This window comes from Platalea leucorodia, assembly GCF_965183815.1.
Source record: "Platalea leucorodia genome assembly, chromosome: Z".
Taxonomy (NCBI): Eukaryota; Metazoa; Chordata; class Aves; order Pelecaniformes; family Threskiornithidae; genus Platalea; species Platalea leucorodia.
Genome location: NC_138858.1, coordinates 31768189 through 31784276, shown reverse-complemented (window position 1 = coordinate 31784276; position 16088 = coordinate 31768189). Strand labels below are relative to the sequence as shown.

The following is a 16088-nucleotide window of genomic DNA, read 5'->3' as shown; positions in this document are numbered from 1 at the left end:
TAGTAAGCAGAAAAACAGAAAAGCACGATGTATGCATCCAGCGGAAATTTTCCTCTGATTCATATAAATACATAAAACCAGACAGCTGCATCAGATATTTAAAACCTGGGCACCTAATTCCCACCAATGAAGAAAATTAACGCCGAAAGCACGTAGTAGAAGGTAGCAAGCCTTCAGATGAAGACCTCCAAGTGTTTGAACAGATATGGACACTACAGGGTGCAAAGAAGCTAGGCACTGCCTCTCAATGTTGGTCATCCAGGTAGTTTTCAAAAAATCCTCATGTCACACAGTACTTTTAGATAACGTAACAACTTTTCAAAATCTTCCAGTGTCTGAAAAAAATTCTGCTATAATTCAATCCCAAGTCATATTCTGTCATTCTGGAAGACTGACTTCAAACTATAACACTATTCAGAGAACAAATATAAATCATTTAGTTATCAGATGTTCCAGTCGTGACTAGAAGCTGATCCAGTGTTTGTATAAGCACAGGAGAGGCAGATGACCAATAAGGTTAGTTGTTCAAAGAAGTATGACTTGTTTAAAGCACAAATTTATCCTTCAGGCATATCAGCAAATGCATTATGGCTAAACCGTTTCCATCCAATCATTTTAATATGGGCTGGGCATGTACCCAAAGCACTATTACTGGAGACAAGAAGCACTGAAATTAATGGTTTCAAGTTGCTTTGCAAGGCTGGTTTCCTTTTCTTTGAATAAAGGAAAAAGTAACACTCTTATTAGCTCAGTGTATCAGTTCACAGATGCCATGTTTTTCCCCAGTCAAAAATTTTGCCTTATCATGAAAGAAATTTGTGGTTTGCCTTCAAAGTCCAAGAAACACAATTATTCTCATTCAAAGTGAGTATCTTTCTCATGCAAGAATAAAATCCACACCATAGTGGTGAGCTTGAGACAGGCTGAAAATAAATGGAAGCTTTCCTATGTGCAGTAATATCACATTCAGGTATTATGTGGTAAAGAAACGTGCTCATTTCTAACAAACATCTTTACAGGTTCTTTCCATTACATCATTAAATATTAACCTGTAAGTTATCTCATCCTGGAAGGAAAAGTAAAACAATACTGTGAACTATCTTTATACTGATATTAAGGCACAAAGGGCCTTACTGAACACTATTCAAAGCACAAAGTTGCTATTGTTACAGGCTCATTTCTAAATAGAACCTGAAATTCCATGAAGAGCTGGATGAAATGCAGAAGCATTCAACAATACGTTTCCTGCAAATTGATCATATTCATTCACATAGGTTTCTACATTGCTTTAGAAATGTCTGTGTTGCGATGAAACTTACTAAAGTAACCATCATTGTCATCCATTCCATGATCATTCTCATCTCTGACAGTCAAAAGTATAAACATACAGTACCTTGCAAGGGATTTCACTACATGCTTTCTCATATGCTGCCATGTTTAACAAAGCTCTGCCTTAGCTATGAGAATGCACACTGAAGAGCAGCCTGTATCAGAGGACTGCCTGTAGCAGGGGAAGGACTAAAATGCCTTGTATATTTCTCCATATTGAAGCATCTTGACCCAATTCACAAGCTTGTTTAACTACTAGAATTAGCTACCTTGGGTGTGTGTACTAACCTAGACAAGAAACAAAATATTTCCCAGTAACACTGGAAAAATTACAAATGCAGCAATATGGCAGAAGAAACTACAAAATGTCAGGGGAAAAAAGATCAGTTTAGAAAATGTGCCAACAGTTTAGCAATAAAAGATACTAGTAGTAAAAGAAGTTAGAATTGCAGGGGGATAATGCCAGCGTGAGAACTGCTTAAATTTGTTTAACTGCACACCATTAAAGCTACTTGAGGTATTTTATAAAGCCTTATATGCTAGACCACAGTTTGCCTTCTGTACAAATAATAATTACCTCAAAGCATATGCTACAAAGTGATTTATTTTCCTAGAAGTGCTCTGAACACTCTAGCAGTCAGAAACAAAAACCACTGTATATCACTGCTCTAGTGCGCATTCAATCCAGACTACACTCCCCGTCATTATATCATTAAAAAAAAGAAAAAAAGAAGTGAATGTACCACTTGGCGAATAAGTACACACTAAGCCTTTTGTTCACCTTCTTAAAAACAAAGTACAACATAATTTTATTATTACATAAAACTACTACAATCAAGAAACTCAAGAGCACAGGTAATAACAGGTGAGAAACTAAATCACCTAACCCAGGTTTCAAACTAGTATTTTTAGCTATTGCACAGGACTTCAGTAATTAACTGAAGTAATTAACTGAAGTTAATTCAGTTCAACAGAACAAGTAGTACAAACTATTCTCTTTTTAATTAATATTTTGCTTTGCTATGGCTCCTTCATTTGTACTCATTAGTTTTGTTCTTAAGCCACAAAGGAGGGAGAAAAATGTTTATTCTCTTGGAAAGAAGTTCACAGTTTTACTTGGGGATAAAAGTATCATGCATCAGCAGGAACACCTTCTTCATTAAGCTCCTAAAACTGCCTGTCCATTCTGTCTCTCTCTAACAAAAATACCAATATTTGTAAATGTGGTCTTTCAGTAGGACTCATTAACTGTTTCAAATTAAACTTCATATATATTCCCAAAGCGTATTAAAAAATCTTGCAAAACAGAACTGGTGTTAAAAGTACCATAACAAACATGCTTGACTATATTATTTGTATATATACACCCAGGAGGTGCAATGTAAGTGTAAGAAACATGAAGAATACCAGAAATCCCATGATACTCATTGTTTTATAAACTGGATTTTTGGATTTTTTTGATTTTAATTTGTAAAACTTAACTTTACAAACTGAGACTTTGTGGGTATTTAGATTCTGACATCATCTGCCAAAAAGACTACTACAGATTTAGCTGCAGAAAAACTTGGAAGTACAGTAACTGAACTGGCAGAAATTAAAGCTAGTCTGACTGTCAGCTGAACCATAAGGTCTCCTGAGCAAATGGATCCCAACATCACAGAAAAAACATAATATGCAAAGTAATTCAATATAACAATTTAAATCTCTTCTCAACTACTGCATAAAGGTATAATTAAAATGTGTTAGTATAGTTTACTTGTGCTTGTATGCTGTACTATAAAATTGAAGAATTCTTTTTTATTCATAGTAAATGTTACAGAAGTCCTTCTGCCTTTGCTAGCAAATATTAGCGTTTGCTAACTGAAAATATAATCTGACACTAACAGAAATATTTCACTGCATTGATTCCATGAGATCCTTTTAGGTGATTTAAACATTCTAAACCAACTACTCAGAAAAGTCTACTGCCGCATTACACATAAGAAACAGGAGCACAGGAAGTTCAGCTGGTTTTAAGTCATGATGATATTGATAGAGACACGAACTATTCCATAAACCATCTGGTATTTTCCACTGAGATAACAATATCCAATTGGTTTAAAAACTACGAAGCATTACAGGCATCATTTTAAGCATGAAACATGGTTTATATTAGGAGATTAAGTCAGTGTACCAACAAATACAGTAGTTGTTATCTAGTTTGTAATTCCACATAACCAGCTTCTGATGGGAAGTGTAATATTTCATTCTTTTCTTCTGCACCTTCTCACAAGAAAATCTTAAATACAATAGCCTCGATTTTAAAAGCTAGAAAAACAAACTCACCCAGTTTAAGACCTGGTCCTAACATAAGACCTGACCAAAAGTCACCAAGAGTCATCCCATATTCTGACTCCTCTAAACTCTACTCCCACCTTTGTTGTGTCTACATCGCAGCTCGAATTTTTAAATGCTGGTGCTGAAATGGTCCACTCTACTGCTATGAGCACAGCATCAGCTACGAAACAAGATTTTATTTCCATGTGAGACAAGATTTCATCTTTACCTTTAAGACTCAACAGAAGAGTCTATGTATCACCTATTGCTGCCCTTGTTTCTGTGGTCTCAGTGCCTTGCAATTTTTTTTTAATCACCAAAAGATACTGCACCTTAATAAAGGCATAGTTTCATCCTCTTAAGACTCACCTTTCTAAAACATCTGTAAACCCTATTTATCAAGCTAAATATGCTTATGTCACCTAACTCCTCAACTATTTATTTCATTCACATGTCTTTAAATTCACTTATTCTTTGCGACCAGATTACTAAAGTAATGAGATGCTGGATCACCCCTTGCCAATACATCTAAACATTATTTTAATACAAAGAACTGCAGTTCATTCTTCAACGGAAAAAAAGAATTAAAATTACTAAAGGAAGCTTCTATCATCCAAAAAAACGTACTTGGTACTATTATATATTTTCACAAGATAAATATCAATTAAATGTATATACAGTCTGCAAGTTTGTATAAGCACAGAAACTGGTAATACAAAACTGTCTTTGCAATAGTTTAACCACAGTAAGAAGTAAAAACCCTACTTACTGAAACAGCTATCATGGTGCTGTCAGGCCGCCATTCTGCTTGTTTATAAGGTCCAAATTGAGAAGCTGCTTTTGGTAGTTCCTTGTAACTTACGATTAATACACTGGGCTGAAGAAAAAAAAAAAAAAATTACATCTCATATGTAGAAGGAATGGGATGTTTGTTATATTGTGATGTAACTGCAAACAACTATGTTTCCTTAACAGCAACAAGAAGTTTCCCTTGAAGAGGGAGGTTAAAAAAATAGTGCATATTTGACAATGCTTTACACAATGGTGTTTTTAAAGGGATTTTATGCAGAACTCCCACCACACTGTCTTTCCTAATCTCACTCACCAAAGACATTTAAATAAAATACTTCATTTGCCCACAAAGGAGTCATTACAGAATACAGAAGTAGTTTCAAGTTAGACAAAGGGTGGCTGATGCTTAAGAGGAATAAAAGCATCTCAAACAGGTTCCTATAATGAAAAGGACTGTCAAATTAACTAGGATGAAATATTCTATAGAGTATTTGGTACAATCCATTTGCTTAGTTTCTACTAAATGGATGGGCCACTGTATTACAGAGAATGATAATGAGGAAATCTGCTTTATATCTTTTCAAGAACAAGTTGCCAGAAATGATGCAGAAAATCCACCTGTATAGTTTGCTGAAAAGATTTTGCAAATTATGAGATGCACCCATTAGCACCTTTCCTCCTGGGAATGGAGAAGAGCTTTGGGGTCATGAAGCCCAGACAAAGTTACCATAGGCACTAAGTCTTCATTCCCTTTCACGAAAGCAGTTGAGAGCTGTGACACAAAATCCTAATGGAAAGTTACCCTTTCTTGCTCCAGTACTTAGAAAAATTCTTCCTCCGCAAATATATTTAAGAACTGTTTGTACGTTCTTGCTCTTGAACCAATAATAGCTTTCAGCTTAGATAGGTATTCCCCCTTCTGCTACCCTCCACCACCCGGAGGTGAGGATGGAGAAATATGTGCATATGTATTAGTTAGATGACAACTGTACTTCCTCAGCCTTCAGTTAAATTAAACAAGCCACGTTCTTCTTGTCGTAAAAGAAGTTTGCCCTCAACTTCCTAACAGATGCTCTCCCTAACTTTATCAATGCCAAATTTTCTTCAGAGTTGTAGCAGCAAACTCTGTACCAAAAAGAGCATGCTTCTCCAGCCCCTGGAAGGGAATCAAAAGGCTAAACAGTAATCACTCTTTTTGTTGAAAGTAACCATGAAACCACTTGGCAAAGCTTGTCACCCACCACTAGGACCACAGGTGATGGCAACTTACTGTTGTTCTTAGTTAGTTTACTTGCTGGTACAACAAATCTAAAAACATTCATTCTATCCAGAAATCATGTGGGTGTCTGCTACCCCTGGATTCCATGTGTATCTACTACCATCCTATTTAGAATCAGTTTCTTCAGTTTCCCTTAAGAAAAAGTAGAGCTACAAACAGATTAATTTAAAAGGAAAGATAGTATGAAACAAAGTAATCAAATGTTTTCACCATACCTATAAATAAGGACCTGAATTAATGTCACACAGGCAGTCTTAGCCTTGGTAAATTTATAGTATGACTTGGCATTCTGTAAACAGCATTATTACTTAAATTTCACACCCACACATAACTGAGTTATCAAAAATAAAGTTAAATATTTATACTGTAAAGTATAATAAGCAAATTAATCTTTACCTTAAGAACTATTTACACCAGCTTTTTCAATTCATGTGGCTTCTTTTGTAGACATTTGCAAATCAAATTACCTAACATTAAATAGATAACTAATTATTCTTAAGAGATTCTTATTGATTGTTCTCATGAACTACACAGCCTCTCACTGCTTGGCTTTGACCCACCTTAACTGCCTTAGATACACACAGAAAAAGTGCCTTGTGACAGTACAGTCTTGGTAATCTGCATCGTTAGTGCAGATTTGGAGACCAATCTTAAAGCAGTTCTGTGCGACAAGCATTTTAGCAGCAGGCAAAGAAAACATTTTAGAAGCTCATTAATGCGCAACAATTTTCTTTCTATACGCTACTTTTACAGAACATAATGACAGTATTTATACTGTAATGTTCTTGTGACATTTATTCACAAGAAAGCTGCTATTACACCTTAGAACCTGGAAGAACATCCTGCATACACAGCAGCTATAAAATTTATACAAATTGATTTCTAGACTGATCTCATTTTGTGCCTTACAGATAAGGACTGAACGAGTTAATATTAGGAGTGCAAGCAATCATTTTTATCTTTTTGCAGCTTAAGTAGCTTCTTTTCTTATTAGAAAGCAGACCCACTTCTAATTCAATAGGTCACAAAGGCTACGTAGCTAATGGATAAACCATAAATATTTCACAGTTTATTTCCACATACTCCACAACTCAAAAGCATTATTTCACATGTGAGGAAAACCCTAACATAAAAACTTTATCCCTCTGTTTACAAGCTTCCCACAAAAGTGTTAACCGCTACAAGATTAACAAAGCTAGAAAGGTAGCTCAATATCCTGCTCTGCTCATGCAAGAGAAAGAGAAACGGTAATTTTACATCTGAAGTGACCAAAGATGTATAATGGCACAGGAGTATGTTCCATAAACAGAAGTATACCAGCCTAATTTTAATTACTTGCCCCAAGCAGAGCAAGCCATTAAACACACACTTTAACAAAAATAAGGGCTTAGTTAGTACAATACTTTTCTCTGGTTAATTTTGGATATTTAACTCATAGCCTGGACAGAAACAGTAGGAGTTTAGATTCTATTACACAGAATTTTTCCTAAATCTTTACATTTGTTTCTATTAGAAAAAACAATTTTCCAAGTTAGCTTCATGAAAACACCATGTTTTTTTTTTTCTTCTACACACTTCTGCATGCAGCTACTAAAATTATAAAGAAATCTAGTTAAGCACAACTAATGAAACATGCACGCTGTCTCAAATAAGCCAAGATACTGATCCTCATTCTTTATAATGATTAAAATCTGCTTGCTGAAATATTAATGGTAAAGCCACAGCTTTTGGAGAAACTGGTGATTCCAGAAACATAGCAAGTGACCTAGCAAATAAAGAGTTGTTTTAAAAAAAATAATAATTTGTCTACACAACAAAAGTAAACACCCTCAGTTTTTAAGGAAGAAAGAACAGGAGACTAAGGAAGAAAGAACTGAGCAAGCAAGTCTTTACTCAAATTGCAACTTAAAACTACCAAAAGCTTCCCAAAATAGATAAGCAGCATATCTGGCATTTTACAATGTGCTGCAGAGAAAATCTAGCATTTTGATATAGTGCACTTTGCCTCTCAGGAGGAATGTAAGGTCAGGCAAAAAAGAAGCTGCCACTCACTTATGAACAGAACAGCAGAGGTTTCACAAAAATGGTGAAAAGAAAAAAATAAAAAAAGGGAATGATAACCTTAAAAAGAATATAGTAGTATCATTGCCACAGAGCAAACAAATTATCCAGTGCTCTAGTTAATGCTACTGAAAAGAGACAAACAGAACTTCTCGTTCCCACAGTTAAATACACTTTATCTCCTTCCCTTCTTACACACCATTCAGCTACCTTGTCTACCTTTTCACAAGAGCACTTTCCACAGGAGCTCTTACTCCGAAATCTTTACGCTTTTCAACAACGCCCTTCTAGCATAAAACATGCTTTTTTTTTACTGATGTGAGATTATGACAACATCCACAAGAGACAGCTGAAAGCAAATGTGTTTTGGATGAACAATACCGAAACAGAGGAATTGAACTATTTATAAAACAGTAAGGTAGCAAGCTAGCTTCATGAGCAAAGACACCTAACTCAAACTACTTTAAAACTCTCTTTTGTTTCATTATCAGTTGTTGTCGTACATTAAGAATTCCTTTGGACTTTCCACTAAGATGAGCTCTACATCAACATGAGGACAAAATACCTAGGCAAACAATTAAAAAAAACACCACAAAACAACACACAAAACCAAACCCACGGTGAAATAATTTAAAATCATTACTATTTCACTTAGTTCTACCTGACAAAATACATCTTTCTTGTTTCCCTTTTTTAAGCAATAACTATGAGCAGCATAAGTAGTCTCAGAACACTGAGCCATATAAAGTCGTTTTTATGAAGAAATCTATCAAGATAGACAAACCCTGAAGCAAATTCTCTCAGCAAGCTTAGACATGGGATATTACCACTTCATTTCTCTAAACACAAACATTCTATCACATCTGATGTAAATGCAAACCAAGTAGACATTTAAACCCTAAACTAAGAAGTGAATGTTGCTCTGAACAGGCCGTCTTCGAATAGGATGTTTGTTTGTTTGTTTGACAGAATATAAAATAATGAAAAAATGAGTTTTCCTTAATTTGGATTCTGTGGTTTGACTGCTGCAGGTTAATGACATACTGTGCATATAGTGGATTTAACAAGTTACTTAGGTCAGCAAATACAATGGAAAACTACTGGACCAAGTTTGAGAAGTAAACGCTTAACAGCATGTATGCATTCAGATGTCGAAACTTCTTAGCACTCCTTTATTTTTAGTTGCTCTCTTACCATTAATTCACTTCAACCCAGGAGGAAAGAGAGCAAGACAGAACACTACCATTTATAGTTGCCCAAAAAATTACTAAAAATATGAAGTAATACTCTTGCTCAGGCCTGTGGATGTTCCTGTAAGACACCAGCACTCCCATAATTTTTATGCAAAACAAAGAAGTAGTTATAATATCTGTAGTAAACATGAATAGCAAAATCATACCCTTGCCTAAATTCTAAGAATGTTGCATCAAGCAGTTGATAGTCATACTCAAATTCTTATGTACTGCAAAAACTTAATGATTTTTTTTTAAATACAGATCAAGTTGCACTGAATCCAATTATTTCTGCCCAAATAAGACCCAAGAACACCGAGTAGTTTTGCCAAGCCTATCCATAGCCAACATGTTCAGCTCTGAACTCCATTTTTTCTTTTGCTCTTTTTATTGTAACTATAAATCCAAAGTAACTTGAATTTTAAATGCAGGCAAATTTCACAATCCTTAATACTTCTTCCTCTCTTGTAAAGGATTCTCATCTTTAATGCCACCAACTCACTATTACTAATTTAATTTCCAAAGAATTTTTTACATTTAATTATACCTTTCAGACACTGAGTATCTGGAAGAGTAGCAGTCTTTCAACAACTGTTATGTCTAGGAAGAAGATTCTTGTATTTGCAGAGAGCATGCAACAGTATTAGCAGCTGACAACATGCTACTATGTATGGGTTTGGGTTTTTTAATGTAACATCAATACAAGAGCCTGCATGGCCATAGATAACTGTTAAAATCCTAATATTCTCATCCCCCAATAATTTAATATTCTAGACATCAAAAATTAATCTCATTTAGAATCAAGAGGCAATTTCTTTCAAAAACATAAACGTTCTGCTTAGTTTTATAAGATAAATGCTTCAATGCTTCATTAGGCTGTAGGCACAAGACAAAAATCAAAAGCACGCTGTTCTGATGAGCTTATGATCTAAGTGACAAAGACAAGGCTGGGAGAAAACAGAACAAAAGCCTGGTGACACTGTGCACTTTATTTCATCATTAGATGGTCTGTGCTCCACTTTAAAGGCTGAAGCTTTATAGGTTTATAAACTAATAAACCAGAAAGGTTAGATGGAGAAAAGAAAAGCATGCATGCATGCATAAGGAAGAGGAAAATTCATTAGTAAGGACCAGAAGAAAAAACAAAGATAGACCACAAAAAGCCATTTTGTCAGTAACAGTGATAGAAGGTGCTGATGAAAGAATTTCTAAAAGCAGGGTTAATTATAGAAATATAACTGCTTTAATTCAGTTTTAAAAGCAGCTGGAAAGCTTAGAATCAGCAGAGTATCCATCCAACAAACACAGCAGACACAGTTCCCAATACTGTGCTTCACGTAAGCTACTGTGAAAGAGTTCAAAAAACCAAAGCGCATCAGAACTGTCAATCACCACCTCTCCCAAGCGAAAGTTTTCAGTTAACCTACTGCTCAAAAAACGTTGCCAATAAGAAAGGCCACATTCTATAGATCTTTGCTGCTCCGCAGCCCCATGAAGTGCCAAGTGCCTAAATTTGGATTAAATGGAATTGCGTGTGATGGAAAATAGACTCTCTAACCTAATTTCTGATCTCATACTGGCAAACGACTCTGTTGTGTACAACTAATTAGACAGTCAAAACTCAAAACTGAGGATGCTTTTCTCTTCATGCAAGTAATTCTGAGATGTCTTTCAGGGGTCATCTGTTTTATATTAATGCAGGAGACACCAAAAACCTGGTAAGGCCTACTGAATATTCACATGACAATTTTACATTTCATGTGATAAATCCATCAGTCTAACAGGCATTTCTCATTTCTTTAATTATATAACCACAAATACATCTTCATAATAGAAGCAACAGCAGAACTATTACTGTTACTGATGTATAAAAAGAAATGGCCTTCTTAGACAAATGTCTGATGGATATCAGTAAGAGGTTAGCATCTCTGGGGTTAAATTACTAAGGAAAAAACACAGCAGGAGAGGCAAGACATCTTAGTTTGCACTGATGCTATCTGTGTCACGTTCTTCACACTACACAGCCACTTATATCATTATCAAGACTTCTGTTGTCCATTTTGCAATCAAATTTCAGATCGAAACGCTACAGAGATTGTATCTAATCCTATTTAGGAAAAGGCCACATAAAATAATTCAGTAAATTATTCTGCTTACAGTTCTGAGATGAAAGCATAAACCTGAAAGCACAGTGAAAACATAATTTTTTTTTCTTTCAATGGCCATCTGTAATAAAAAAGATTACCAAAACAACTGTGTATTTTTTAATATATTTATTCATATACTGTATGAACTATAAGCACTGGTGTCACAAGTAACTCCTTTTTTAGTGTGCCAAAATTCCAGGTTACGGAGATCACTTCTCTAACAGAAGCACAATCCCCTGTTTTGTCCTATTTGTTTAAATAACATGTATACTTAGATTTAAAGCACATTATCAAGTTCAACTCTAATACTGCAACAGCGTGAGATTGAAAAGTACATACAAGTGAGTTATGAGAGCTGCCTGAATATAGACTTATTCAGCATTTAGAATGAATACAGATTATTTGACAATCTAGAATTCTGACATGCATGCTTTCCCATAAACTTATAGTTCATTTGGGTCAGATCATCACAAAAACCAGGGAAGTTTAAAAACAACAGTAGATGTAAATTAAAGAAATGAGAAATGCCTATTAGACTGATGGATTTATCACATGAAATGTAAAATTGTCATGTGAATATTCAGTAGGCCTTACCAGGTTTTTGGTGTCTCCTGCATTAATATAAAATAGATGACCCCTGAAAGACATCTCAGATTTACGTAGATGGTAGATGTAAATCATAACCACCTAGGTAATTAAGAAATGCTCCTCAAAATGAGTAGCTGGGGCAAGCTACTCTTGGCATCAAAGAGCTTACAAAACTGGTTTTGACTGGCAGAGTCATAGCAGATAGTCCAACAACCTCCAGGAGTCTTCATTAAATATTCAAGGCCAGTACTTATTCCTGTCATTGCCACAAGTTTGTTATGATTAAAGAAAGGAAATGCTGAACTATATTTATACATACAACTACGTCATCAGACTATTCTTGTTGCACACAATTCACTCTTCAACACTTACAGGGGAAACTCCGCTCATCTATCATGCCTCCTTCCCTGGTTGCGTACACCTTCCCTTAATATCTAGAGCCCTGTGGGTGAATATCTAGAATTCCCTGTACTAGCTAAAGTTCTTATTTCATGAGATAACCAAACCAATTTAAAAGCAACTACTATTAAAGGAGTAACACTTTCAGCGAGCCAACTACAATGCTCCTTTGATCCCTTCATGAGCTGAAAAAAACAGGCTTCTCTTTGTTCAGCAAGCTGAACAACTCTGTAAAAGCCATCACTAGTCCAGCATAAGAGCCACTAAAATATAGGTGCAAGCAGGAAAGATCACGACACTTAGGACTGCACAGCTGCCTCGTGAAACCTCACCTTTCGTTCCCAACTCAATCTATTAAACATCTATTACCTCATTTTAGCATTTCGGAAAGTTTCTTTCATGAATTGAAGTTTCTCATTTCAAGCATCCAAGTACTTAACATTACCAGAATGAAAACATTGACAATGCTGTCAATTCAAACAGTTTCATTGGCTCTTAGTCCCAAGGAATCTTCTGAGGTACCTAGGCCAAAAATTTCTTCTGATTTAGGAAAAATACTTGGAACAGCAGGCTCCAAAGTAGAACGCATTTAATACAATCCACTGGGGTGCAAGAAGAAAATATTTTTTGTACCATTAATAAATAAAATAAAGTAAAAACTTTAAAATGTATTTATTTCGGCTTTACTGCATTCGCCTTTTTTTTCCCCAAACACTGGAACAGGCTTCCTAGAGAGGTGGTTGATGCCCCAAGCCTGTCAGTGTTTAAGAGGCATTTGGACAATGCCCTTAATAACATGTTTTAACTTTTAGTCAGTGCTGAAGTGGTCAGGCAGTTGGACTAGATGATTGTTGTAGGTTCCTTACAACTGAACTACTCTATTCTGTTCTACTTTACTTTTTAATTTTTATGTTGTGTATGCTTGATAATGTGCATACTAGTACAGTAGCACATGCTTATAATTCATAAATAAATAAATGTACACATATTGGGGGTGCATGCTCAAAAATCTTTCACCAATACTGGTGCATGATCAAAAAGGTTCACCACTGATAGGTGGTGAACCACCTATTGTGATCCACAATCCAATCTCTCCCTACAAAATAACATGTAAAATAGTCAAGGACTTCTTGGCTCAAAGACAGTAACAGAATTCCATCTGTTTTTACCTACACAATTTATCCTAGTTTCTAATCTTAATACCTATATTGTTTCCAAACCAGAAAACAATCCACACTTTGGGATAAACTTTCCTTAGTTCCATTAGTTCTTAGTGCACGGTAGGTGAAAAAGAGCTTTAAACATTAGCACTTCACTTGAAAAATACACATACTGAATGTAAATTCACACGCCTTGAAGTATTTCAAAGGGCCCTCTGTTCCTGAAAAATTCAAAACAGAACTTCACCAGCCTCATCACCTCATTCTTACATGAAACCTTTCATATATAGTTGAGATAGTATTAAGTCTTAACAAGAACATTAGCCTGAAGACTTTTCTACTTCAAGAAATTGAATTAGTTCAACCTGACCAGAACTTAGCCTTGTTCTAAAGAAGATACTTCTGACAAATGAAAACATTTTCTAGAATACAAAAATTTTAGTTTGTTTTATGAAAGTCCAACATATGATTTTAAGCTTCATCTTCAAAACCAAGCCAAAACCAAAAAACAACAAAACAAAAAACCTCACTCAAAACCCCAGCTATATGCATAAAAGTAATGCAACAGTTTCTCTTAAAAAATTTCCTTAACAGAAACCTTTGTCTTACAGGATCTTGCTAATGGCCGGACGTCCGCAGAGGTGGTGAGACTGTAACATACTTTTTAGTCTAAGGTCAGTCAGTGATCAAGCCTAGCAAAGTCAGCACCTTCCTCAAAAGCACCTATTACATACTGAATAAAAATGTATTTAAAAAAAGTTAATGACCTGTAAGTTTGCTCAACTTTTCTGCTTCGAGTGAATTCTTTTAGTGCTCTGCCTGTAGCCAGTTATACAACATCTAACATTTCAAAACAAGTCCAAGCATGTAAGTTAATGAACGTCATCCTCAGGAATAGACCATAAAGTAAACTACATGCTAGACAACAGGGCACATCTGGAGAAGCATTCTACAAGCCTGTTCTTTTTTATGTGTTTTCCTGGAAAAGAACATCAGTTGTGCACTGTTGACAGACTACAACTATAGGTTTAACAACTGGCAAAAGCCAGAAGAGCGGACATTTTTATCTACACTACGTGCCACAAATCTAAGAAAACAGAGGCCACGTGATGTGCACACAGCATAGTTACTGGGTTGGTATGTCCTCGTTGGATGCTTGCATAGGTTAAAAAAACAGCATCAGCACCCCACCCAGGAACTAACGAACAGCCACACAGAGTGCAACACAAGGTAAAATGACGAAATCTCTGCCTAACTTAAAACAAGATTTTAAGGCTATAACTATCATTTGATACCTTTCAGTATCAGCTTTCTAAAACTGGATTGTTACTTTTCTCCTGTAATCCGAGATGAAGTCTATAAATTATCTGGAGTTGGAAATATTTAGAGACAGATTCAGGGTCTAATCTAATCTAAAAGGATCCCGTATCAGAATTTAAAGTCAATATCAAAGTTGTTTCATTGACTGCATCAAATCAAACTGACAAACAGCATTTTTGTCACCATGCTAATTCAAAGTGAATTAAAAGCAAGGCATTTGATGTCAATTATTCATGTAGTCTCAAACCGGATGTTGCTAGAGCAGCAACTTCCATGCAAAAGCCATACCAATTCTTCTGTTCGAGGCCGCAAAACTTTTAAATTTTTCATGAAAAGAAAAGTTTGTGACATTCTGAGTTATATCATTACACAGAACGTTATAGTCTGTTCTGTGTCTTTTAAAAAATGTGTTTCATATGTCCTACATTCATACGTTCTTTTATATAAAACACAGAACACATGCAGACATGAAGCATATTTGCAAAAAAAGCATTGCTACAAACACTCTTTGTATTAACCTTAAGCGCTATTTAAAGTCAAAGTAAAAAAAAAAAAAGTTGGTTAGAGGTCTCATTTTCAGGAATAACAGGTGTTAACTCCAAACAGATTAATCTTACATATTTTCTTAACACTTCGTTGCAATCAGTAAACATAGTGGCTTAACCGCTCTGACTCGCAAATAATGAAGTGTTCTGTAAGCTTTAGTCCCAAATTTTACAACCCTTTCTGGAACAGGAACGAAAAGGAACATTTTGCAGATGGGAGAGCTTTTCAGCCGGGCGAGCAGGGTCTGAGGGCTAACGGGAGGACGGATACTCACTCTGCAGTACCAGATGCTCAGCTGAGATGGGGACAACACTGCGAAGAAAGCTCTCTGGGGATCCGTCTGGATGTGAAGAGGCTGCTCCAGGGACTCCAGAGGACACAACAGCCTCTTGGGCCAGCCGCTGAGAAAATACATGGCTGTGGATTTCCCTCTTCCAAGAAGCGGGCTCTCAGCTCACTCTAGCCTAGGCGGGGGACGGCGGGGACATCGGCCGAAGGAGAGACGCAGGAGGGCTCGCTGCCCGCTCGACGGCCTCCGGACGAAGGGCTCTGACCGCCGGCCCGGGGCCGACCGCGCATAATCACCGGCAAAGCGACGCGACCCCTCGGCTCACCACCGCCGCTGGGGGCCGCGGGCCGTCGCCCCCAGCCGCCGCCGGTGCCGCCGCCGGTGCCGCCGCCGGTGCCGGTGCTCTCACGCGGGCCTGGGGGCGGGGAGCGCCGCAGCCGCCGAGGGCAGGGGCGGAGGAGAGTCCGGGGAGGGGCGAGAGCCAAGCCGGCCGCGGCCTGAGGAAGGCGGCGGGGGAGGCGGCCGGTCACTGCTCCGAGCGGGCCCGCGAGAGCTGCGGCGGCTGCAGCGGCGGCTCCTCCCTCCTGCGGGTGCCTCGCCCGCCCGCTCTCCGTGTCGCTGTCGTCGTCG

At 36.9% G+C, this 16088-nt stretch overlaps 1 protein-coding gene across 9 annotated transcripts in view; it reads right to left on the bottom strand.

The window, feature by feature from the left end:
- RIC1 (RIC1 homolog, RAB6A GEF complex partner 1) overlaps nt 1-15840 on the bottom strand; it is a 56669-nt gene extending 40829 nt beyond the window's left edge. For 7 of the 9 annotated variants that reach the window (XM_082337195.1, XM_082337198.1, XM_082337201.1 and 4 more), the window contains exons 1-2: nt 15444-15838; nt 4415-4522 (exon numbers count right to left, since the gene is read on the bottom strand). In XM_082337195.1, coding sequence (XP_082193321.1) covers nt 4415-4522; nt 15444-15584 — 249 coding nt within the window. In that variant the 5' untranslated portion in view covers nt 15585-15838. Of the gene's footprint in view, nt 1-4414; nt 4523-15443 lie in introns of all 9 variants that reach the window. The other 2 variants (XM_082337197.1, XM_082337200.1) reach the window with 2 other exon arrangements.
- Nucleotides 15841-16088: the final 248 nt, after the last annotated feature.